The following is a 23,608-nucleotide window of genomic DNA, read 5'->3' on the forward strand; positions in this document are numbered from 1 at the left end:
TTCAATGTGTATATAGACTCTCTTTCTTCAGCACTGGATGAAACTGGCGTTGGCTGCCGTTATTTAGGCAGCATGAATCACATTGCTTATGCTGATGATGTCATCCTTCTTTCGCCATCTCACCATGGCTTGCAAGTGCTCTTGAATACTTGCGAACGATTTGCAGAGGAGTATGATATCAAGTACAACACAAAGAAAACTGTATGCTTGATTATGCGTCCAAAGGCTTTGAAAAATCTTAAAACTCCTGAGCTGTCTCTTTGTGGCACAATATTAAGAGTTGTAAGTGAGTACAAATATCTTGGTTACTTCATGACTGACAATGTGCGTGATGATCTTGAGATTCAGCAGCAATATCGTATGCTGTGCTGTAGAACCAATTCGCTCATTCGCAAATTTGGCATGTGTACGTATGCTGTGAAAAAGTATTTATTCACGACCTACTGTGCTTCTGTGTACTGTGTTCACTTGTGGCGTGCTTATAGTGCTGCGGTTATCAGAAAATTCAAAGTGTGTCTTAACAATGCTGTCAGAATATTCTTTGGCTACTCCAGGTTCTGTAGCGCTTCGTCTATGCATGTGTGTGAAGGATTAGATAATTTTGACGTGATGTACCGAAAAGCAGCATGGGGTTTCATGCAGCGTTTAGATGCATCCACCAACGCGATCATCAATGTCCTGGTTGACAGTGACATACGCCGGCGATCACCGCTAAGAGCGGCATGGAATGATGCTCTGGGAGTGCCATGAATCTTCATGTTATGTAGCATTGGACTAAGTGTCTGTAAATACAAAGTTCTCTCTCTCTCTCTCTCTCTCTCTCTCTCTCTCTCTCTCTCTCTCTCTCTCTCTCTCTCTCTCTCTCTCTCTCTCTCTCTCTCTCTCTCTCTCTCTCTCTCTCTCTCTCTCTCTCTCTCTCTCTCTCTCTCTCTCTGGAGGCTACTGGAGGTTTCTGGAGCTTTTGCGAGAGCATTCTGGAGCTTTCTGGAGGCGCTGGAACGCTCTCTGGAGGATTGTAGAGCTTTCTGGAGGTTTCTGGAGGCGCTGGAACAGGCCCATGGTCTAGACGGAGATAGGCAGTTGCTCGCATGCTCTCGGAGAACTAAAGCTACCCGTATAACGCAAAAAGTCACTCTTGGCCGATGTCATTCGGTGCATTTAGCAGTTGAGAACGCAATCATTCGGTGCGATCAGAGTATAACAGGCGTCACGTGCACCAGTGATGACACTTTTATTTTGAAAAACTGCGTTTTTATCGGATTTTGGAATTGGTGCTGTTTCCAGGCGATCGTCAGATGGAACAAATTGAAACAATGCCTGTTGGTAAGATAAATACACCACCTCTCATGAAAACGTTGTGAAATGCTTATTGATCGAAATCATGGTTTCCAAATATCTGGAGAAATTGGTGCTTGTCAATCGTTGTCTTATTCTCCCTTTCAGAGCAAGAAGCCGTAGAGACGATTTTCTCACTGATGGGCACCGAGTGAGGCAACTCATCAGGGTCGACGCCAAAATGTCAGTGTTGTTTCCTGGGCCACGCTCCCTGACATAGCTGTGACCTTGACCGGCCAGGCCGCGCGGCAAAGCGGCCGCCCGACCGGCCAGGGGTTCAGTATCGTCCGGGCGGCGCTGGTGTCAATGCGACTGGGTGTTGCGAGGCAAGGAGTTTTCGCACAGACGGTCTGGGCAGGGTGAAATAGAACATGACGAGGTCGGTGGTGCAATCGTGAGACCAATGATAGTATGTGAGACCAATGAGCGCGAGTGTGACCGACCCTGTGCGCGACACCGATTCCGAGCACATCGAACTTGAACTTGATACCGCCGTGTCGGGCCGCTCGCAGTCCAGTGCTGGGAGACGGCGAGCAGCTGGAGCGTCTGACGGTGCTCAGGGTTCAGCAGTCTGAGCAGGCCGCGCAGCGAGAGGAGCGCCTGGCCGCCATGCTGGAGCAGCTCCTCGCCAGCCAGATGCAGCTGCCAGCTGCGCAGACCGTCTGTGTCGTAAGGGTTTCCCTTCAACGTGAAAGTTTCCCTTCAGTTGGAATCCCCGTGTGCTGACGAGGCAAATACAGTCGAGACGGAGACGCGGTCGTGTGCGGTTGGTGTGCGGTGCGTGCTGCAGGGGGCGAACCAAATATCGTTATCGTTTAACAGACAGTAACGTAACATGGCGCAGCCGACAGGTGCTGAGCTAGTGCAAGACCTCACCACCATGCTACGAGAGCAAGCCGCCGCCGCCCAAGAACGCGAACAGAGATTAGTCTCCATGATGGAGGATCTCCTGCGCGGTCAGGGTCAAGGTCAGACGCAGCCGCAGGCTTTGCCAGCCGCCTCCGCCCTCAACATGAACGTAAGCCCTCCGAAACTTCCAGTAAGTGCAACACCCGCTCCACATCTAGCTGGTCAAGCGAACCTCAGAGAATTTGCCATCTGGAGGAGTAAATTTGAAGGATATTGCTCACTCACCGGGATTGATACTCTGCCATTCAGACAACAGCAAATGGTGCTAGAGGGGTTGGTTGATGATGACTGGTGCAGGATAATCCAGCATTCCATTTGTGCTGCCAACACAGTCACAGAGCTCCCAGCGCTACTTGATGCAATGCAAAAGTATCTTCGAGACCAAAGATCAGTCCTGCTGGACAGAAGGGAGTTTTTCTCCAGACGCCAAGCTGTCGGAGAGTCTTTCGACGAATTTCTGATCTCTCTCAAGGAAATCAGCAAATTTTGTGACTTCTGCCCAGAATGTTCTGATGAGCGCCTGCGTGACCAGATTGTCATGGGTGTCAGGGATGAAAGTTTGTTGCGCAGCCTGCTAAATGTCAAGGACCTCAAACTACAGGAGGCTCTTGACATGGTCAGGAGCCATGAAGTTGCGTCCAAAAACTGTGCCACCTTGGCTCACCATGCTGTTCAGAGAGTGGGACGAAAATCACAATATCAGAGAGACAAGTCCACAAGCCGTGCAAGGTCACAGTCTAAGTCGCGCTCAGCTTCAAACATGTGTAAATTCTGTGGCAACAAGTGGCATGGCAGGTTGCAGGACTGTCCTGCTCGCGGACACAAATGTTCAAAATGTGCCAAACTGAACCACTTTGAAAACATGTGCTTGGGAAAAACCCAGTCTCAGGAGCAGCACGTTCAACACCGTCATGTTCATCACCTCATAGCTGATGTGCACACTACCAGTCGTGTGACCCACCCGGCTCCCCGTGTGAAAGTGCTCGTCTCACACAACTCTGGCAGTGGGTCTCTGCTTTGCATCCCCGACTCTGGTGCCGAAGCCACTGTTGTCGGCCCAAAGGAGGCCGCCGCTCTGGGTGTGTCGGACTATGACAACGGTGTGCCACTCCAGACCTTCTCAGCTGCAGGAGGCTATCCGCTGACGTCTGTCGGCTCATTTCAGGCCACCATCCAGCTCGGCTCCCGGCGCATAACTACGGAGATCGCAGTCATCGGCGAGCTGCGAGGAGCACTGCTCTCCTGGTGGGACTCCGTGCAGCTCGGGATTTTCCCGGCCGACTACCCGCTGCAGTTACACCAGATGAGTCTTCCAGACTGCAGCAGAACAACAACAGCACGGAACGCCGCGCCCGCCGGCGAGACGGCGCGGGGCGCCGCGGCCGCTCCGCCGGCGCAGAGCGCCGGCGGAGCGGCCGCTCTGCGTACCTGAAGGTGGGCCAGTGCGAGGTGCGGCGGCCGCTCCGCCCGTGCAGCGCGCCGCGGCCGCGCGGTCGACACCGACGCGCCGCACTGATGCCGGCGGCCAGCCACCACGTGCTCAGGCACGTGACGCCGCCACCGCCCCCAGCCCATCCAGTGATCGGCCGACGACTACTCGCCGGCCGGCACAACCAGCAGTGTCGGGCACGGCCGTCCGGCCGCCATCGACCTGCACTGCCAGTCAGATGCCACCGGTCCAGGAGCGACCAGGAACTCCTGCCCGGCCCGCTAGCTCCCATGAGCGTGATCATCGCTCGCTGGCGACATCTATACCGGATACTCCGGATCCAACGGGTCCACCAGCACCTCTAGCGGAGAAAGTGGGAACCTCAGTTTCGTCCGCGGCCGACAACCGGTCGATCCCGACCTGGACCAGTGCCCAGCCGCCGACACCACAACAGCGAGCTCGTCACGAAGAGCAACTGATCAGTGCATTCGCGAGCGTCTTCGACAACAAAAGCACTCTGAGAGAGATGGCCGGCGGACCGATGCACATCGACCTGGCTGACGGCGCGCGACCGTTTGCCATCACCGCCGCCAGGAGTATTCCGTTCTGCTGGCGCGACGGCGTGAAGCAACAGCTGGACGACCTTCTCGCGAGGGGCATCATCGACAAGGTCGATCACGCTACCGACTGGTGCCATCCATTGGTATGTGTGCCGAAAAAGCAGGGAGGAGTGCGCATCTGCATCGATCTAACAAGATTGAACAAGTACGTGAAACGCCCCACGTACCCTGTACGTCCACCGCATGAGGCGGTCTCGTCGATCACGCCAGACGCGCAGTGGTTGACCACCATGGACGCAGCAATGGGCTACTATCAAATCAGCCTGGATGACTCCTCTAAGGACTTGACCTGCTTCATTACTCCATGGGGCAGGTACCGCTTCAACCGTGCAGTGATGGGACTCGTCTCGGCCGGAGATGAGTACAACCGGCGAGGCGATCAGGCCCTGGGCGACGTGCCACGCACCGTCAAAGTTGTTGACGACATCCTGGCTCACGACGAGACGTATTCGGAGCATCTCGCTCATGTCGTCCGCATTCTGCAGAAATGTGAAGCACAGGGCATCACGCTCAACGCCCAGAAGTTCCGATTCGGCCGCACAAGTGTCGAATTTTGTGGCTACCAGATCTCTCGGGACGGCTACACAGTGGATCGCAGGAAGACGTCCGCCATCTCGGAGTTCCCGCGACCACAGAACATAACGGACCTGAGATCCTTCCTTGGACTCGCTAACCAGCTCAGCTCCTTCTCTACCGAGGTGGCTCAGGAGGCGGCCCCCCTCCGAGATCTTCTGAAGCCTCGGAATACGTGGCTGTGGACCCCAGTACACGAGAACGCCTTCAACAGGGTCAAGTCGGCGCTCAGTTCTCCGCCGATTCTGGGTTTCTTCGACCCCAGCCTCCCCACAGTGCTATGCACTGATGCAGCCAAGACCGGAGGACTGGGCTACGCTCTCCTCCAGTGTCACGGCCTCAAGGACTGGAGACTGATCCAGTGCGGATCACGGTTCCTGAGCGATGTAGAGTCTCGGTACGCCTGTATCGAGATGGAGATGGCCGGTGTCGTGTGGGCAATCAAGAAATGCCATCTCTACCTGGTCGGCATGCCTCACTTTGACGTCATCGTCGATCATCGCCCTCTCGTTCCAGTGCTCAACAGCAAGCTGCTATCTGAGATTGAGAACTGCCGCCTACAGCGGATGAGAGAAAAGCTCACGGCGTACACCTTCACCGCCAGCTGGCGGAAAGGATCATGCCATCAGATTCCTGATGCGCTCTCCCGTGCACCGGTCGACGACCCCTCGATGGAGGACGAGGTTGCTGAAGTCACCGAACCCGACCCGCTGCATCTGTCCGTGGTCACGGCCCTTACTGCCGTCGATGCAGAAGGGACACTTCTTGCGCCCCTGCAAGACAAGACGCTGGAGATGGTACGAGCCGCAGCGTCACGAGATCCTGAGTACACCGCGCTCCGAGACCTCATCATTCACGGGTTCCCCGATGAGAAGCACCGTCTCGACCCGTCCGTCCGTCCGTACTGGAACGTTCGAGACAAACTGGCCATCGATGACGGACTCATCGTATACGGACCTCGGCTCCTGATCCCACAAGAGCTCCGGAGAGAAACACTGCAACGACTTCACGATGGACATCAGGGCATCAACGCCACCTGCCGGAGGTCTACGCCAGACGGTCTACTGGCCGAGATGCGACTCCGATATCAAGCAGTGCGTGATGTCATGCGCACGCTGCAGCATCTACCGGTCTGCCCAGCCTAAGGAGCCCCTGTGGCAGGACGATTCGCCGCCCACACGGGTGTTCGAGTCTGTATCGGCCGACTATTTTCACTACGGAGGACGAACTTTCCTCGTCTACGTCGACCGTCTATCTGGCTGGCCATACGTGACGTCATGCCCCCGATCGGCTTCCGCCGCTCACCTCGTGACCGAACTGCGGGCGCTGTTCGCAGCCACCGGCGTGCCGGCGCTCCTCCGGTCTGACGGAGGCCCGCAGTTCACCTCAGGCATCCTCCGCCGGTTCCTGACGCGGTGGGGGGTGGACCACCGTATATCATCACCTCATCATCACCAGGCCAATGGCCACGCAGAAGCTGCAGTAAAGAAGCTGAAGAATCTCGTCCGGAAAGCGACCGACGAAGGAAACCTGGACTCGGATGAATTCGCACGCGCCTTACTGGAGCTGCGAAACACGCCCCGCGCTGACGGCCGCTCACCAGCGCAGACTCTGTTCGGGCATCCAATCCGCACAGCTCTGCCCGTCCACCACAGGACGTTTGCCAAGGAGTGGCAAGAGGCGGCGGACGTGTGCGACGCCCGAGCAGCCGACCTTCGAAAGAAAGCGAAGCGGGACTACGACATCTCCGCCAGGCCACTAGCGCCGCTCGCAATGGGCGACCACGTGGACGTGCGGGATCCGCAGACCGGACAGTGGGACCGGACCGGCATCGTCGTGGGAATTGGAAAACGCCGCGACTACCTCATCAAAGTTCCGAGCGGGAGAATCTGGTGGCGCAACCGACGCTACCTGAGGCGCCACCATCCGCTGATCGTCGCTGCGCCGTCTGCCGGTGACCGAGATCCGTCGCCGCCGACGCGTGCCGCCTGCCGCTCAGCCGACCAGCGACCTACCGAGCAGACGGACGAGCCGGCGCCGCCTTCTAGCTGCGCCGGACCGGCACCAGGACCGCGCCGTAGTGAACGAACTCGCCGTGTGCCGAACCGACTGCGGGTTCGGTGGGGCACGTGTACTTATGACACGGGGACTGGGGGAGGTGTGTCGTAAGGGTTTCCCTTCAACGTGAAAGTTTCCCTTCAGTTGGAATCCCCGTGTGCTGACGAGGCAAATACAGTCGAGACGGAGACGCGGTCGTGTGCGGTTGGTGTGCGGTGCGTGCTGCAGGGGGCGAACCAAATATCGTTATCGTTTAACAGACAGTAACGTAACACCGTCGAGAGCGGCCAGCCGGCTGCCGTCGCCTCCGTCGCTCCTACGGCTAGACTCCCTTCATGAGCACGGCGCCACACCTGAATTTTTTTTTTCGCGTCTCTCAAATAGTTCGGCGCCTGGAGCAAAAAACTCGACGATTTTTTTGTTACTGCTTACCCGCCTGAGTTGGAGTCGTTGCCCGTCGTTGAGCAGAGGTGACCGGCATGGCATCAGCAGTGCTCACATGGTTTGTAAAACATACTGTGTTCGCACAGTCGTTGGGCTGTGGGTAGCCCCTCTCGACATGTATTTTGGTACTACCTTTTGTGTGACTAGAAGTATGGGACTCGGTTGTCGTTCGCCGAGCCTGTTAGTCACTTGCTAAACGGCTCAACTAAAACTCCGCAAACTAGTTTGTGCTGGCTGGGGTGGCCAGCGAATAGGTTTTGGCAGTGTTTGAAACAAAATATTAATTTTGAACAGCTGCCTGGGTTAGACCAGTGTTACAGCGTTTTTAAACATGTGGTGCACTAAATACACATTACACATGCTTGTTTTTAACCTTTGTGAAAGGAAAGGGTCGGAAGCGCGAATACCCGGTAGGAATGGAGAGAGTAGAGAGGGAGAGAGGGAAGATTGGAGGGATGGAGATGGTGTTGACTTACAAACAGACGATCTGTGATCTGTGATAAATCTACGAACGTCTATCGTTGTTGCAGCTGGCAGCTATATGCTGTGCAGCTGGTCTAGCTGCTAGCTGCCAGCTGGTCTTCGTGTAGCTGATTTCGGTAAAGCTATCAGCCAGTCTCCGTGCAGCTGCCAGCTGGTCTCCGTGTGGCTGGCCTTTTTGTAGCTGGCCTTCTTGTAGCTTGTAGCTGGCCTTCTTTAAGCTGGCCTTCTTGTGGCTGGTCTTCTTGTGGCTGGTCTTCTTGTGGCTGGCCTTCTTGTGGCTGGCCCTCTTGTAGCTGGCCCTCTTGTAGCTGGCCCTCTTGTAGCTGGCCCTCTTGTACCTGGTCTTCTTATACCTGGCCTTCTTGTAGCTGGCCTTCTCGTACCTGGCCTTCTTGTAGCTGGCCTTCTTGTAGCTGGCCTTCTTGTAGCTGGCCTTTTTGTAGTTTGTCTCGGTGTAGCTGGCCGTCTTGTAGCTGGCCTCCTTGTATCTGGCCTTCTTGTGGCTGGCCTTCTTGTAACTGGCCCTCTTTTAGCTGGCCCTTTTGTAGCTGGCCTTCTTATACCTGGCCTTCTTGTACCTGGCCTTCTTGTACCTGGCCTCGGTGTAGCTGGTCTTCTTGTGACTGGCCTTGTAGCTTGTCTCGGAGACGGGAGTGCAGCAGGTGGCGTGTCACGTACAGCAAAAGTTCCGGACCGTGTTGTTGACTTACGAACGGACAATCTGTGATCTGTGATAGATCTACGGACTCTGTGATCAAAATCTATCTTAGGTCCGTTCGTAAGCCAAACAACGTCCGGTCAGAGGTCGAGTAGCGTTTTATCTTCCGGGTCTTGTCGGGTGCTTCTCTCTCTTCTTTCTTCGTTCTTCCTCGTGTCCTGGTACAGCAGGACTTCCGGACCGTGTTGTTGACTTACGAACGGACAATCTGTGATCTGTGATAGATCTACGGACTCTGTGATCAAAATCTATCTTAGGTCCGTTCGTAAGCCAAACAACGTCCGGTCAGAGGTCGAGTAGCGTTTTATCTTCCGGGTCTTGTCGGGTGCTTCTCTCTCTTCTTTCTTCGTTCTTCCTCGTGTCCTGGTACAGCAGGACTTCCGGACCGTGTTGTTGACTTACGAACGGACAATCTGTGATCTGTGATAGATCTACGGACTCTGTGATCAAAATCTATCTTAGGTCCGTTCGTAAGCCATACAACGTCCGATCTGAGGTCGGGCTCAAACGGGGCGACTTTTGTACTAACAACACTCAGTACTAGCGAGTTTCACGCATGCGTCCCGCCAATTTTACCGACCAGGCGTTCAATCTGGCGTCTATAGGTGGCGCCACATTGCAGTGTGTTGTTGGGCTGTGTCGGTTTGAGAGCCACATCACCAGACGGTTTGGGAGCCCCTTTGAACGGGTCACCGCCCGAGGCACTGAGGCGGCGGCTGTGCCGGGCCTTGCCTGGCTGGGGAGGTAGGCCAGGAAAAGTGCGAATGAGCAGCAACTGGAGTGTGGATTTTTATTACCTATCTACTGAAGAACGATGCCGACGGCCCGATAGCCTTTTTCCATGTCAGAATATAGATATTAGACGGGCACGACGTGGCCAGTGTTCAATCAAAGCTACTTAATGATTCATTTTTAAAGTTAACGAAATTGGCAGAGGTCATCAATTTTTTATTTGATTATGGTTGAAGAATGGCATTCACGTCCACATTAATGGCTTAATAAGTGCTAAGACATTCAATAGGAAAAATGAGTTTCAACAGCATCTAAACCAGTCGTTCAAATTGGCTTCGGTCATTTCTGTATCATTCTTACACACACAAGGACTCGCTCCCCGACTCTCGGACCGACCGGACGTGTCTCCCTGCCTCCGCCCTTGATCACAGTATCCTGTTCGCATCCTGTTGCTGCTGCTGCTCACGCACGGGAACACAAGGCGATCGGCCAATCAGAAGATCTCTTTGTTTGTTCTGCGTTACGATCGCGAATGATTGAACAGGTTTGAGTGAAAATGGCGAAGAATCAAAAAACCAAAAACGGCGACGCTGAAGCGTTGCGAGGTGAGGAAAGTGATGAAGAAACAGTAGGTGGTTGGTGGGAAGCTGGAAAAAAGGGAAAAGCCTCGAAAAAGGTAAGATTTGTGTGTCATGGAGGTGATGAGCCATGTGACAAAGTTATCGGTGCCAAAGAAAAAAGCATACAATGCGAAGCATGTTTGGAATGGTTCCACCCGAAATGCCAAAACCTCTGTGCTGAAGCCTTCAATGCAATTGATGAGTTCAAACTCCTCTGGATCTGCAACGGATGTCGTGGGAGGCTAACGAACATCCTAGATACTGCAAAAAGAATCGAAGAACGGATGGAAAAGTCGGAAAGGCGTATCATCAAAGCCATGACGGATTCAAAAAAAGAAGGTGCGACAGAAATGGAAAGGAAAGTTGAGGGCCAATTGAACCTTATTAAGGATCAAGTGGCTAAACAGCAGGAGTCGACATCTGAAACGCTGAAGAAGATGGCTCAGTACCAGGAAAGGGCCACTGAAATGGAAAGAGGCAACAATCTTGTTATCCATGGCCTCAAAGAAAGCCAGAAGGTCAATACAAACCAGCGGAAGGACGATGACCGTCAAAGTATGACTGATCTGATTAAGGCTGTTTGTGGTGACAGCTCAAACTTAAAGATCGTTGAGGTTATCCGACTCGGCAAGAAAGATGAGACTCAAGCCCCACCCTCTGAAGCCTCTGCCTCTAGTAGTGCCACTCCTCGGCCGCGCCTGCTTCTGGTGAAATTTGAGGCGAAAGAAGATGCAACCCGACTGTTCCAGAAGCGTTTTGAACTGAGGGATGCTGGGTTCCGACATGTCTACATCAATAGAGATATGAGCAAAGAAGAAAGAGAAAAGCAATACAAGCTGAGGGAAGAACTAAAAGCCAAAGGAAGGGACACACACAAAATCTTTCGGGGTAGTGTCGTCCCGAGAGGAGTCTAGTGGTTCGGAAACCCCAAACAATGTTTCCATTGGCAAGTGTGTTGTACTTGCTGAACGTCATAAAGTCTTGACTGTGAACAATAGCAGGAACTGTTTGGGAGAGGGCAGGAACAACAAACTAAAATGTATGTACACAAATATTGATGGATTGAATGCAATTAAGGGGTCAGAACTTAACATTACTTTGCAGCAAAAGGAATATGACATCATCTGTCTAACTGAAACAAAGCTATCAACGGATTGTCTGCTCACACAATATGTTGACTGTGAAGACTTCCACATCTTTAGAAAGGATAGAAGCACTGGCCATGGTGGAGGAGTCTTGATCATGGTCAGAAATACAATAGCTGCATCGGAACTGAAAGAAGATGGATGGGACAATGTTGAATCTATTGCCTGCCAACTCAGGTTTGGTACAAATTTCCTCAATGTTGCCTGTATGTACAGACCACCAGGGAGTCAACAAAGCTACAATGAACAGCTTATCAAATCAATGTGCATGGTAAGCAAAAAGAAGGATCAACAGGTTCTCATTTGTGGCGACTTCAACTTCAAAGAAATAAACTGGTCTGATAATGAAGTTGATGGTGGTGCAGGTAGTGAACAGTCCAAGTTTCTAGATGAGTGCTCTAACCTATATCTATATCAACATATTCGGAATTTCACAAGGATCAGAGGGAATGATCAACCATCGCTACTGGACCTTGTACTGACAAGAGATGAGTTAGAAATAACAAACATATTGCACATGGCACCAATTGGTTCTAGTGATCACTGTGTACTCTCTTTCTCATTTGAAATTGACATGAGACATCTCCCTGAAGCTGCCATGGAACTTGATCCCAAGAGAAATTTCCATAAAGGTGATTATGAAACTGCAAGAAACATGTTTGACCGAATAAATTGGGTTGATGAGCTATCAACTAAAGATGTGGAGGGAGCCTGGGATACTTTCCTAAATCACTATTGGGAAGTCATAAACCAAACTGTACCAGTATACCCACTTGTGAAAAACAAACGACACAAGAAGAAATGGGTGACTAATGAGGTTCTACGCCTTGTACGAATGAAAGAGAAGGCATGGACAAGACTTCGTGCGAACAAGAAATCAAAGAGGTTACGCCAACTCTACACCCAAATGAGAAATGCTTCTACAAGTGCGGTGCGGAAAGCAAAGTACGACTTTGAAGCCAAGCTAGCGAGTGAGATCAAGGAAAACCCAAAAGCTTTCTATGCGTACGCACGTAGCAAGACAACTATAAAAGAAGACATTACGATGGTCAGGAAGTCAGATGGGCAACTTACCCGAAACCTAAAGGAGGCATGTGAAGAAATGAACGAACAGTTTCAAAAGGTTTTTAACACAACGTCTGACAGTCCACCTATCATCCAGTGTCTCAGCGAAAGAAAACTTACCGAGTGTAAATTTGATGTGGGTGAGGTTGTAAACATACTGCAACATTTAGAAACTCCATCAGCGCCTGGCCCTGATGGCGTCCACCCCATTGTCCTGAAAAACTGTTCAAGAAGTCTGGCCAAACCCATGCTGATTATCTTCCAGAAATCATTGGAAGATGGCAGACTTCCAAGAGACTGGACCAGAGCAAATGTATCACCGATATTCAAAAAAGGGAACCGTGAAGATCCTCTCAACTACCGTCCAATCAGCCTCACATCTGTCCCCTGCAAGGTGTTGGAGAAGCTTGTAAAGAAGAGGATAGTTGAACATCTAGAGACTAACACACTACTAAGTCAACACCAGCATGGGTTTCGCTCAAGGAAATCATGTCTCACCCAGCTGCTTGAATTTACGTATGACCTTGAAAATGCTCTTGATGAAGGATGCTGTGCGGATGCCATATACCTAGATTGCAGGAAGGCCTTTGATTCGGTCTCACACTGCCACCTCCTTGCCAAACTCAAAGCTGCTGGTATAGAGGGCCAGCTTGGAGTATGGATCAGCAGTTTCTTGAAGAATCGCGAACAGAGAGTATGCATCCGAGGCAGTCATTCTGGGTGGAGAACTGTGTGGAGTGGTGTCCCCCAGGGCAGTGTTCTCGGCCCTGTCTTGTTCCTGCTCTTTGTCAACGACCTTCTGGATAACTTGCAGTCCCCAGGAAAGTTATTTGCAGATGATGCGAAGATTTACAGGAGCATCAAGTCGTCGGATGACTGTTCCATCTTGCAGAATGACCTGGACAGCTTACAAGTTTGGAGTAAGACCTGGCTGCTAGACTTCAACAAGGAAAAGTGTAAGGTCATGCATTTTGGAGAGAAGAACTTGAATTATGCGTACACGATGGGACAAACTACCTTAGCCACTACCAAGAAGGAAAAGGACCTTGGAGTACTGATAACGCCGAACCTCAAACCATCCGAGCAAGTCGCCCAAGCGGCCTCTGTGGCAAACTCTATGCTGGGTAGAATAAGAAGGACTTTCTCCTGCCTGGACGAACACATACTTGTACCTATCTACAAAGCACTAGTGCGACCCAGGATGGAGTTTGCTGTCCAAGCATGGTGTCCGTATCTACAGAAGGACATACTCAAGCTAGAGAAAGTTCAAAGAAGGGCAACCAAACTAATACCGTCCATAGCTGACCTACCCTACGAAGACCGTCTCAAGAGGCTCCATCTCACTACTCTACAAGAAAGAAGAGTCAGAGGTGACATGATAGAAGTCTTCAAAATTGTCAAGGGCTTTGATGTGGTGAAAGCTGGTGATAAGTTTCTTCAAATGGACGCTGGACCACGCAGCGACAGGACTCGCGGCCACTCACTCAAACTCGCCAAGCCAAGACACAGAACCCTCAAGAGAACCATGTTCTTCTCATCACGAGTTGTTGACCACTGGAATAGTTTGCCTCAAGAAGTGGTAGAAAGTCCCAGCATCAGTTCATTCAAAAACAGATACGACCAATACATGAATAGACAGTGAGAGAGGCAGCATCCCATGAGCCCAGCTCCCTTGCCTCTTATCCTACATTCTAGGTAAGAACATTCTAGGTAAGAACATTCATTCTAGGTAAGGAATTACCAAAACGGACCTTTTTCTCTAACTCATCAACAATGTCTTCTTTGACATATAAAGGAAGGGAGATTATTCGTTAGGTGTGTTTTGTATAATGAACTACGGTTTACTCGCGACCTAAATTAACCCTCGCCGGCACAGGCCATTTCGCGTCCTTCGACGGCACAAGGGGTTGGTGCGACCTCTCGCGTTTGGCCCCTGATCGAGATAGAGCTTCGCGGAAAAATGAGCTTGTTGCCCGTCACTAGACGAAGCCAATGATACCCAATTTTAAGGTCTTAGGTCATTGGTTAACCTTCCAGGTCAGGTCAATAACCCAAAAATCGGGAATATCGGGACCTGTGAGAAAGTCGTAAAGTGTGGCTTCTAAGGGGTTTTGCGGGGTGCACTGATCACGAATATCGTGTTAGTTTTGATCACAGATGATGTCTTTAAGCGTTAAGACCAGGTCGGGTCAGGTCAGGTCAGGTCAACCGGTAGGGGTCGTGACGGGTATTCGTAGTACCTGTCATCCGCCTCTGACAGCTTGGTAACATGTTACGGAGGCACCAAAACTACTTCGTAAATATTCATATAGATGCTAAATTCGAATTCAGCTCCAAAAACCAGCCTAGAAACATGTAAAACTCGAAAAAGTGAACCGAGGTCACCAAAGGTCAATGACCTGACCTGACCTTCAGGTGACTTTGACACCCACCCTAATACATGGGAGCAACATCAACTCACAATATGTTTGAACGTTTGAAACCACGAAAAGCTTGCATACGCGCGGCTAATGCGAGCCGACATACGCCGAATCGCGAATCCGGCCAAACATGGTTTCGGAAAAGTGGTCACAGGTCAAAGGTCATTTAGGACAGGGTCATGAAATTTTCAGGGTAGGTGTAAAATTGATTAAGGCGAAGGTACTGAAAGTTTCGTCGCGATCAGCCTCTTTTTACGCGAATTATTCGCGAAAAACCTTAGGGGGGTTGCATCCCCCTGTGCCGGCGAGGGTTAACCCGCGCCCGGCTGGGGGTCCTGGATTTCCACGCCCTGCTGGGGGGGTGTTTGAACACCCCCCCCCTTCTAACTCGGCTCCTGGGCCACGTAGCGATACGCGGAAGGCGGCGTTCGAAAGAGCGTCAAAAATAATGAGGAAATCACTTCGGTCAATTTTTTGGTCAGGTCAAAGGTCAGGTCACCAGAGGTCATTGAAGGCAAAATTTCGCCGATTTCCAGGTCGAATGTCGAAAATTTCCAAGAAGCCAACGCATAACTCGGGAACCAATAGAGCTACAGCGCCGCAGAAAAGCGCATTCGATAGCCCTATTAACGCCCTATCTGAGTAATTCTCTCAGATTTGACCTAACGTCAACGGTTTTGCCTGCAGGGGGCAAAAACTGCAAAAATAGCCGATTTTTTCGGAAACAGTTTTTCTGCAATAACTTTTGACCCAAGCATTGTACGAGCTTACTTTTACCGGCATCGTGTTCCTCTTGTCAAGACGCATCGAATGAACTATAATTTGACCTTGAAAGGTCAACTTGAAAATTTGACCTCAGGTCAAGGTCATGACCTGACCGGAAAGGGTCATGTTGCATATCAGTCGATCCGTATCGTCGAGCTGAACACATCTAAGGCGTTTTCATCGCTCTAGCATGCCTCTATCAAAAGTTATTTGCGAAAAACTGTTAGATACCATTCGTGACCTAAGATGACCTCAGGGCATAAACAGGGGTCACGGACACCATTTTCATGTTCAGTGTGTCTAAACCACTTGTAATTCAGTGTTTGGGAGTGTTTATAATGTATTTCGTCCAAAAGAGGCGGATTTCAGTTTTCTCCCATTGACTTATAATGGGGAGGTCGCAAAATTGGCCTGACCTTAGGTCATCGATATCAAAATTCTGAGATATACATTTTGTACATGCTATTGCTCTTAGCAATCGCTGAAAGTTTCAAAGCGATCGGTCACTCGGTGTAGCTATGACAGACATTGAAACTTTTTATGAGGTGAGGTCACTTCAAGTGACCTGGTGACCTGACCTTGAATGACCTTGGTCTGAAATTTTCACAACATGTGTAGAATTGATGTATGATAAGGTGTACCAAAACCGGCGGCGCTCCGCGCCGCCGTTTTTGAGATATTTGCGAAAAACCACAAGGGGGGTGTTCAAACACCCCCCCCCCCCAGCAGGGCGCGGGTTAAAGTGCTAAACCAGTGTTTATTATTCTTGCCTGCATCTTTAAATTATATTCGACAGAGATAATTTTTCGCAAAGCCCTTACAAATACCTACCAAGGCATACCTTATTTCCTCTTTCGCCCCCTTTCTACCCGTTTTATGTCCGTTGCTCGCTTTCTGTGTGCCCTCTCGCTTGAATCTTGTTTTCTTTTCCTGCCTCTTCTTTTTCTCTCCTCAGTCCTCCCGTCCTTATCGTTTCCTTACCTTACCTTACCTTACCGATAGCGGGAATTTTGAAGGCCACTTGGCCTGAGAGGTCCCGATCTCACCAAGCTCGCGGGCATGTAAGGACAAGCACGAACTTAATCAGGGATGATGTAGAAGATGTCTTTCCAGTGGTTATCGAGGCGGGCCTTGAACTGGTTGGTGGAGGACGAGAGGACCACGTGCGAGGGGAGCGAGTTCCAATCGTTGATTGCTCGGACTGACAGGGTGTTCCTTCGGACTCTGGAGGTGGCCTGCGGCTTCTTGAGCTTCAGTGGGTGTCCTCTGGTAGTGGTGTTGTTCGCCAGCGAGAAGAACTGATCAGGAACGACGTCAAGTCCTCCGTTTATCAGTTGGTAGATGGTTACCATGTCCCCTCGGCGTCTCCGGTAGTAAAGGCTGGGGAGTTTCAGGTGGTAGAGGCGCTGTGGATATGGCAGATCCTTGATGTTTTGGACGAGCTTTGTGGCCCGTCTCTGCACTCTTTCCAGCAGCTTTTGGTCAGCTCTGTTGAAAGGGCCCCAGATGACATTTCCGTATACGGACGCACGAGGGTCTTGTAGAGGCGTGGGAGAGACTCTGAATCAATGTTTTCGAAGGACTTCTCCTGATCAGTGCCAGCATTTGGTTGCCCTTCGAAGCGGCCGAGGCAGCTTGCTCACGAAATTTCAGAGCTGAATTAACATGTACGCCCAGGTCCTTTTCCGAGTCGGACTGCTTAAGAGCGGTTCCTCTCATGCTGTACACATGACGGCCATTGCTGGACCCAATATGGAGAGAGCTGCACTTTGCCGCGTTGAATGGCATCTGCCAGGTGTCGGACCAAGTGGTGACTGCGTCAAGGTCCTTCTGGAGCTGGATGGGCCCAGAGATAGATGACACGTTGAGTTAAATCTTCGTATCATCCGCAAACAGCTTCACAGAACTCTGTACTGCTTCAGGGAGGTCATTGATAAACAGGATGAAGAGTGTAGGACCCAGCACGGAGCCTTGGGGAACTCCACTGGAGACAGGGGCCCATGCAGAAGCCTGTCCACCAACGACAACTTGCTGCTGACGATCAGTCAGGAATGCCCTCACCCAGTTCAGCAGTTTACCCGTCACACTGTAACTCTGGAGCTTGCTTAGTAGGCGCTCGTGTGGGACGGAATCGAAGGCTTTCTGGAAGTCCATGTACAGAGTGTCAATGGGATCGCCTTGCTCAATGATCAGGCTCCATTCGTTGATGACCTCTAGAAGCTGAGTGTTGCACGATCTTCTGGACCTGAACCCATGCTGCCCTGAAGCCAGCAAGTCACCCGCCGACAGATGTTCCATGAGCTCGTCTTTTATGATTGATTCGAGGATTTTACATGGAATGGCAGTGAGACTGACTGGCCGGTAGTTTCTTGGCAGTTGCCGGTTTCCCTTCTTGAATATGGGCACGATGGTCCCGAGAGTCCAGTCATTTGGCAGGCAGGTGTTGTCCAGGGACTTAGAGAAGATGATGGCCAGCGGTTTGGCCAAGAACTCAGCTCCTTCCTTCAGTACTCTCGGATGGATGTTGTCAGGGCCGGGTGAGCTTGATGTCTTGAGCCCCTTCAGCTTACTTTTCACAATGTCCTCGGTGATACAGACTGACTGTAGGCTGCACCCATTGGCGACAGGGAAGGGCGGAGGAACAGTGGAGAGGTCCTCAGCTGTGAAGACTGATGTGAAGTACTCGTTGAGGAGCTGAGCTTTTCCACGGTCATCGCTGATCAGTGCTCCCTTGTCATCCTGCAGGTCTTCAACCCCTCTCTTAGTCTTGAGCCTCGAGTTAGCATATCTCCAAAAGCACTTTGGGTCAGTTTTTGCCTCAACGATGAGCTTCCTCTCGAACTCCCTCCGCAGGCTCCTAGTAAGGGCCCGCAGTTCGTTCTTGCAGCGGCTGAAGCGAGCAAAGTCGATGGGGTCTTTAGACTGCTTGTATATCCTCCATAGTTCTTCCTTTTTGCGCCTTAGTTTCAATGCACGTCGGTTCATGTACAAGTTTCTCTTCTTCCCATTCAGTTTCATTTTGGGCAATGTCTACAACCCTCTGCAGAGTCTCCTTGAAGAAGTCATAGGCACCATGCACGTTCCCATCATGCATGGCAGTCCAATTGACCTCAGAAAGGAGGACTCGCATCTGGTCGTAGTTCCCTTTAGCAAAGTTGAGCTTCCCATCCTGAGGTAGCTTGCGAGTAGTATAGCAGGTCAAAACAAATCTCAAGACCACATGGTCACTGTTGCCAAGGGGTGCTAGGTATCTCATATCCCTCACCATGCCTTCCTCATTAGTAAGGACTAGGTCAAGCAGGCTGGGGAGCTGACCTTCCCTGTACCTTGTCGGTTCCCTGACGTGCTGGGTGAGATAACAATCGTCCACCATCTCCAGGAATGAGTGAGATACATGTGAAAGCGGTTCCTGAGAGCTTTTCAGTTCCCCGTTAATGTGCGGGATATTAAAATCACCTACTATGAGGAGGTGCGAGGGCTTGCTGTTGGTCACATCCATCAGCAGCTTGCTGAGCTGTTCAATGCTTTGATGAGGATCACCTGATGGTGAGCGGTATATACATCCAATGATGAGCTGATCAGAGCTTTGTAATTTCACTCTCAACCAGAGTTGTTCCCTGAAAGTGTTCGCCCTGGTACAAACACTCATTTGAGTGCAGCTTGCTATTAACCAGGATACATATCCCCCTTGTCCCACTGGCACCGAGATCAGCTTCCATGAGATCAAAATTAACGTACATGTTGAAACCAGCTATTGAAAGAAGCGCAGGGTCAATGGGAAGTCGCTGTGCTTTCGGTATGACCTCATTCAGAACAATAACATCTGTCTGTTTCCTCCCAGTCTTTTTTTCTCAACCCTTTCTCTCCCACTCTCCTTCTCTATCTCCTCTCTCTCTCTCCTCTCTCTCTCTCTCTTTCTTTCTCTCTCTCTCTCTCTCTCTCTCTCTCTCTCTCTCTCTCTCTCTCTCTCTCTCTCTCTCTCTCTCTCTCTCTCTCTCTCTCTCTCTCTCTCTCTCTTCTCCCTCTCTTCGTCTCACTCACTCCCCTTCCAATTTCTCATCTGCCGCAGCGTTGTGGGGCTCGCTTCCAGACATGTCCAGGCGCTCCCCACTCCGCCGACCCCAGTCCGCGCAGCCCAGCCACCCAAACACCCTCCAGCAAATGACATCTGACCTCGGGGGCATTCCACGTCAAATCAAACACCGAAATCCGTCATCCCCTTCGATTTTTCTGAAAATTTGTAGGCAGACTGGGCATGGTTCAAAACTGAGTTACGTATAATATTTTCGAAATTTGATAACGTATCGCCGAGATATAGGTCATCGAATATAGCCAAAAATGCCAGACATCATTTTTTTAAATGCTTATAACTCTGGTTCCTTTTCTGGTATCAAAATGGTATTAACAAGGTCTTGTAGGCAATTGATAAGGCTTTGATTTTTAATTATAAAATTAAATTAAAGTGACCTTGAAATGCATTTGACCTTGAATTAAAACAGAAAAATTTAAATAGCAAAAAACACGCCACCTTCGATTTGAGTAATTTTTACATATTATGTCCGTCACAATGTTCCTAACCATCTGTGAAAAAATTGGAGTGGGCCATTCATAACTTTCGCGGCAAACGCCGTTTTCATCCATCAACATCACGCAACCGCGCGTGACCTTGAAAGACAGAGTCAAGACATGCTTGCTTGTGTACACTTTCTGAAATGAATGATTGCTGATTAGTGATATCCCAAACTCTGCGAGAATGGAAATGCATAGTCATCGTAGTCAAGCATTCACGTTCCATTGTAAAAGTGTCTCAGGCAAACGGTATTTTGCGGTGAATTTTGAGCCGTGTGGAAATGCATCATGACATAAATTCAACGAAAACATTATCACGCAACGATATCTTCACGTCTTTTGATCTTCACTATACGAAAGAACATACATTTTGAGTATGTATGGGGAATTTCTAGTTAATCCGATAATAAATATGGCAGTTAGAGTCCTGCTAAGAGTAACATGTCGCCGGCTGAGGCGGGATCGGCCGACGCGGGAAACGCAGCAGTCACAATTTTGTGTTTACACGTTCATATTTCAATTGTTTACCAACCTATTTTCAGAATTCTTTCACCATAAGATTGCCTGTACATTTCTTAGTCTTCTCACAAAATTTGACGCGAATCGAACATAATCAGCGGTAAGGAGCGCGATGTAAAGACGGAACCGTTCCGTTCCGTCCCGGCACAGTCTACAATTCAGGCGGCGCGTAGCGGTCGGCGCCGGCTGCCGAGTCGCCGCGTCGCCGCGGCGACAGGATGTTCACTTTACACCGCTATTACTAGAACAGTTGTGAACCGATTTTCTTATTGCTTGCACGATGAGATGTGCAATTCAATTCTGGACAGGTAGCCATAAGTAATTTCGCATCAATATTATGAGATATTGGCGAAAAACAGGAGGGGTGGGGCGAAATTCACTCTTCCCCCTCCACTGCGCGTGCTAACATACGTTTGCATATGTGCCATTTTCTTCAAAACTTATGAATGGCCCACTCTAATTTTTTCACAGGTTGTTAAGAATATGGTAGGCAATAAAATATATGAAAATGAGCCAAATCGAAGGTGGCGTGTTTTTTGCTATTTCAATTTTTGTGCTTAAGAACAGAGTTAAGCAAATTTCAAGGTCATATATTTAAGTCGATGTAATTCTAAACAAGTGCTTAAGAAATTACCTAAACAGTAAGGTTTATTTCATTCAAATCAAACAAGTACAACCAAAGTTATGGTCGTTCAAAAATATAAAGATGCAACATTTTGTAAAAATTTGATGCCCTATGTTTAGAAGACCTGTGGTCAGAATGTGCAAAAAACATCAATGTAATGTCCGGGGCGACACAGGAACTCGCTCACAAATTTATAATGAAATCGCTGATGGTAAGGTGCAAAACAGCCGATTTTTGTTCGATTTGACGTGGAATGCCCCCTCGGCGACCTGACCCCAGCCGACCGATCGCGTCCCTCTCCACGCCTCCCCTTCCCCCATTACGGCTGCGTAGTAGGTATTTTGATTTGTAACGTGTGCAACGGTCACGTGATATCGGTTGGTTTGTGCGGCTGCCAAGAGATGGCACTATAGTGGTATGTGGATCAGAGGCGGACTAGGTTCTACGACTTCTTGGGACATAAGCATTTTGAAAGCAGTAGTATTTTTACACCCTGTTGCCCTTATGAATTGCCCAAAGTTTCAAAGCGGTCTGTCACTCAGCGTAGCTGTGGCAGGCATTGAAACTTATTTTGAGGTGAGGTCAGTTGACCTGACCTGGTGACCTGACTTTGAAATGCCATGGTCTGAAATGTTTCACATGTGCAAAAAAGTCGTATGTGTGTCAAAAACCAGAACCACAATGGGTTATCTAAAACACCTTCCTCCCTCTCCAGCAGGGCGCGTGCTTGTATCTTACGCTACTGAAGAGAATATAATGGTCTTCAAACCAGTGACCAAAAACGATGTGTAGCAGCAAGTGCTGAGTGCTGACTGAGGAGCTTACATTTAGCTGCATGAAGGTATCGAATGATGATTAGAGGTGGCAAAATGTGGACCCGAGGACCCGGTCCAAAGAACCAGTCTGGACCCATATGGGTCCAGACCGGTTCCTGGAAATTTTCTGACGGGTCCAACCGGGTCCTACCATAAACTATACATCTTGCACACTACACATTATTGCAAAATATGAAGTGAATGAAGTGAATGTTTCTTTGCACACAGTAGCTCATGAGTATTCCCAGTGGGAAATAAGCGGCCGTTTTACATGATGCAACTAATGATACCTATAAGTAGTTTGTATTAATTGATTTTTGGGGAACGGGTCCAACTGGTTCCGATTCCAACTAAGACCGGGTCCGACTGGTTCCAGAAATGTCCAGCCGGGTCTGGTTCGAGTCTGGTTCCCAACATTTTCATCTTTTGCCACCTCTAATGATGATTTAAGTTCAGACCATCTAAGGTCTTTTGGGGAGTATCGTAATGCTGACACTGCTCAATTTGCCGCTTATTCACCGGCGATTTGCCGACTTCTCCTCCCAAGTAACCGTCCTTGGGTGGTGGCTCGTCCGGCGTTACCGCCTCCCCCACCTCGGAACAGCTGCCAGCAAACCCGGAGACGCCGCCGCCAGTCTGTGACGTCACACACACGGTGACGTCACTCCCGGATAGAGGTGACGTCACGCCGGCGCGGCGGCCGGATGTGCCGTGCTCAAGGTTTGGGACGGGGAGGTGGTTCATTTCATGAGCCGGGGATGGTCGGTTACAGGATGGCCTCATAAGGTGATATGGGATCGGGAGGGTAGGGGTAGGAGGGGAGGGGGGGGGGCTCGCCTCGGGCTATCGGAGCTATGGTGGAATCTAGAGGTTACGTCGAAGGGAAAGGTCCTGATTAAAATGTTGTCTGTGCAAAGGCAGAACACAGTCAAAGGAATTTCTCGTAAAAAGTAGCTTACCAGGGAAGCAAGGAAGAGTGGGCAACAGAGAGCACAGACAAAATACCGAAGGATGCTCTGATGTTGTCACATTGTGCCCAGACGGAGTCAGTTCCTAATTACAAGGCAGTTTACAAATGAGCGAGCACTTCCATTCTAACGACCTCGGGGGTATCGTTCACTGGAACAAGGTTTTACATATTGCATGAGCTACTCATGACCAAATAAGACAGCTATGGTAACTAGTAACTACAGCGACATAAAGTGACAGATACATAAACCCACGAAAGTGAGGGAAGGGATGAAGGAACGAAAAACTAACGAGTAACGTGCGTGATTCGGTGATAAATAAATTTATCATCGATTGGTTACTGAACCAAATCCTTCAGACCAAATACCTGCTGAGCCAGCAGTGGTCACGTCTGTGAGGTCCGACCGACATTGGCCGCTGTAACTGTCCCCTGGCCGGCTAGTCACCAGAAGGTACAGGAACTCGTGAATCCGGCTCGTGATCAGTTCGTGATCAGCTCGTGATCGTCTCGTGATCAGCTCGTGATCAGCCATCAACGGCCAGCGCTGAGATTCCGGGAAGCGGTTTCCTCGCTAACAACTCATTGAGTTTTCGTTCTGCTTTCGTTTCATATGGCCTGTTGTTCGGCCTTTTCTTTCAGATGAGCAAAAGATTAATTAGTCGTAGGTAGTCGCGAATGAATTATCAAAGTGCGTGTCAAAAATACGATACATAAAGGAATTTCCTTTGTATGATAACAGCATGCCAAAATGTATTTGTGTAAATGCTTCTTGTTAGCCGCGACGAGTTTTATAG

At 50.1% G+C, this 23,608-nt stretch overlaps 1 protein-coding gene across 1 annotated transcript; it reads right to left on the reverse strand.

The window, feature by feature from the left end:
* Positions 1-7,873: 7,873 nt before the first annotated feature.
* LOC122372953 (serine/arginine-rich splicing factor 8-like) lies at positions 7,874-10,059 on the reverse strand. The gene is made up of 3 exons (XM_043350642.1): positions 10,048-10,059; positions 9,150-9,305; positions 7,874-8,359 (listed from the first exon to the last, which is right to left on the reverse strand). Exons 1-3 carry the CDS (start codon positions 10,057-10,059, stop codon positions 7,874-7,876), a joined length of 654 nt encoding a protein of 217 aa, XP_043206577.1.
* Between the last annotated feature and the right edge of the window lie 13,549 nt (positions 10,060-23,608).

The sequence above is a fragment of the Amphibalanus amphitrite genome, unplaced genomic scaffold (genome assembly GCF_019059575.1).
Source record: "Amphibalanus amphitrite isolate SeventyFive unplaced genomic scaffold, NRLGWU_Aamphi_draft 001423F_arrow, whole genome shotgun sequence".
NCBI classification, from domain to species: Eukaryota; Metazoa; Arthropoda; class Thecostraca; order Balanomorpha; family Balanidae; genus Amphibalanus; species Amphibalanus amphitrite.

Coding starts and splice junctions, on each gene's coding strand:
- LOC122372953 (XM_043350642.1), bottom strand. Junction 8,360..9,149: donor GACGCCAGATTGAACGCCTG/GTCGGTAAAATT, acceptor AGTTACAAGAAG/GCCAGCCACAAGAAGGCCAG.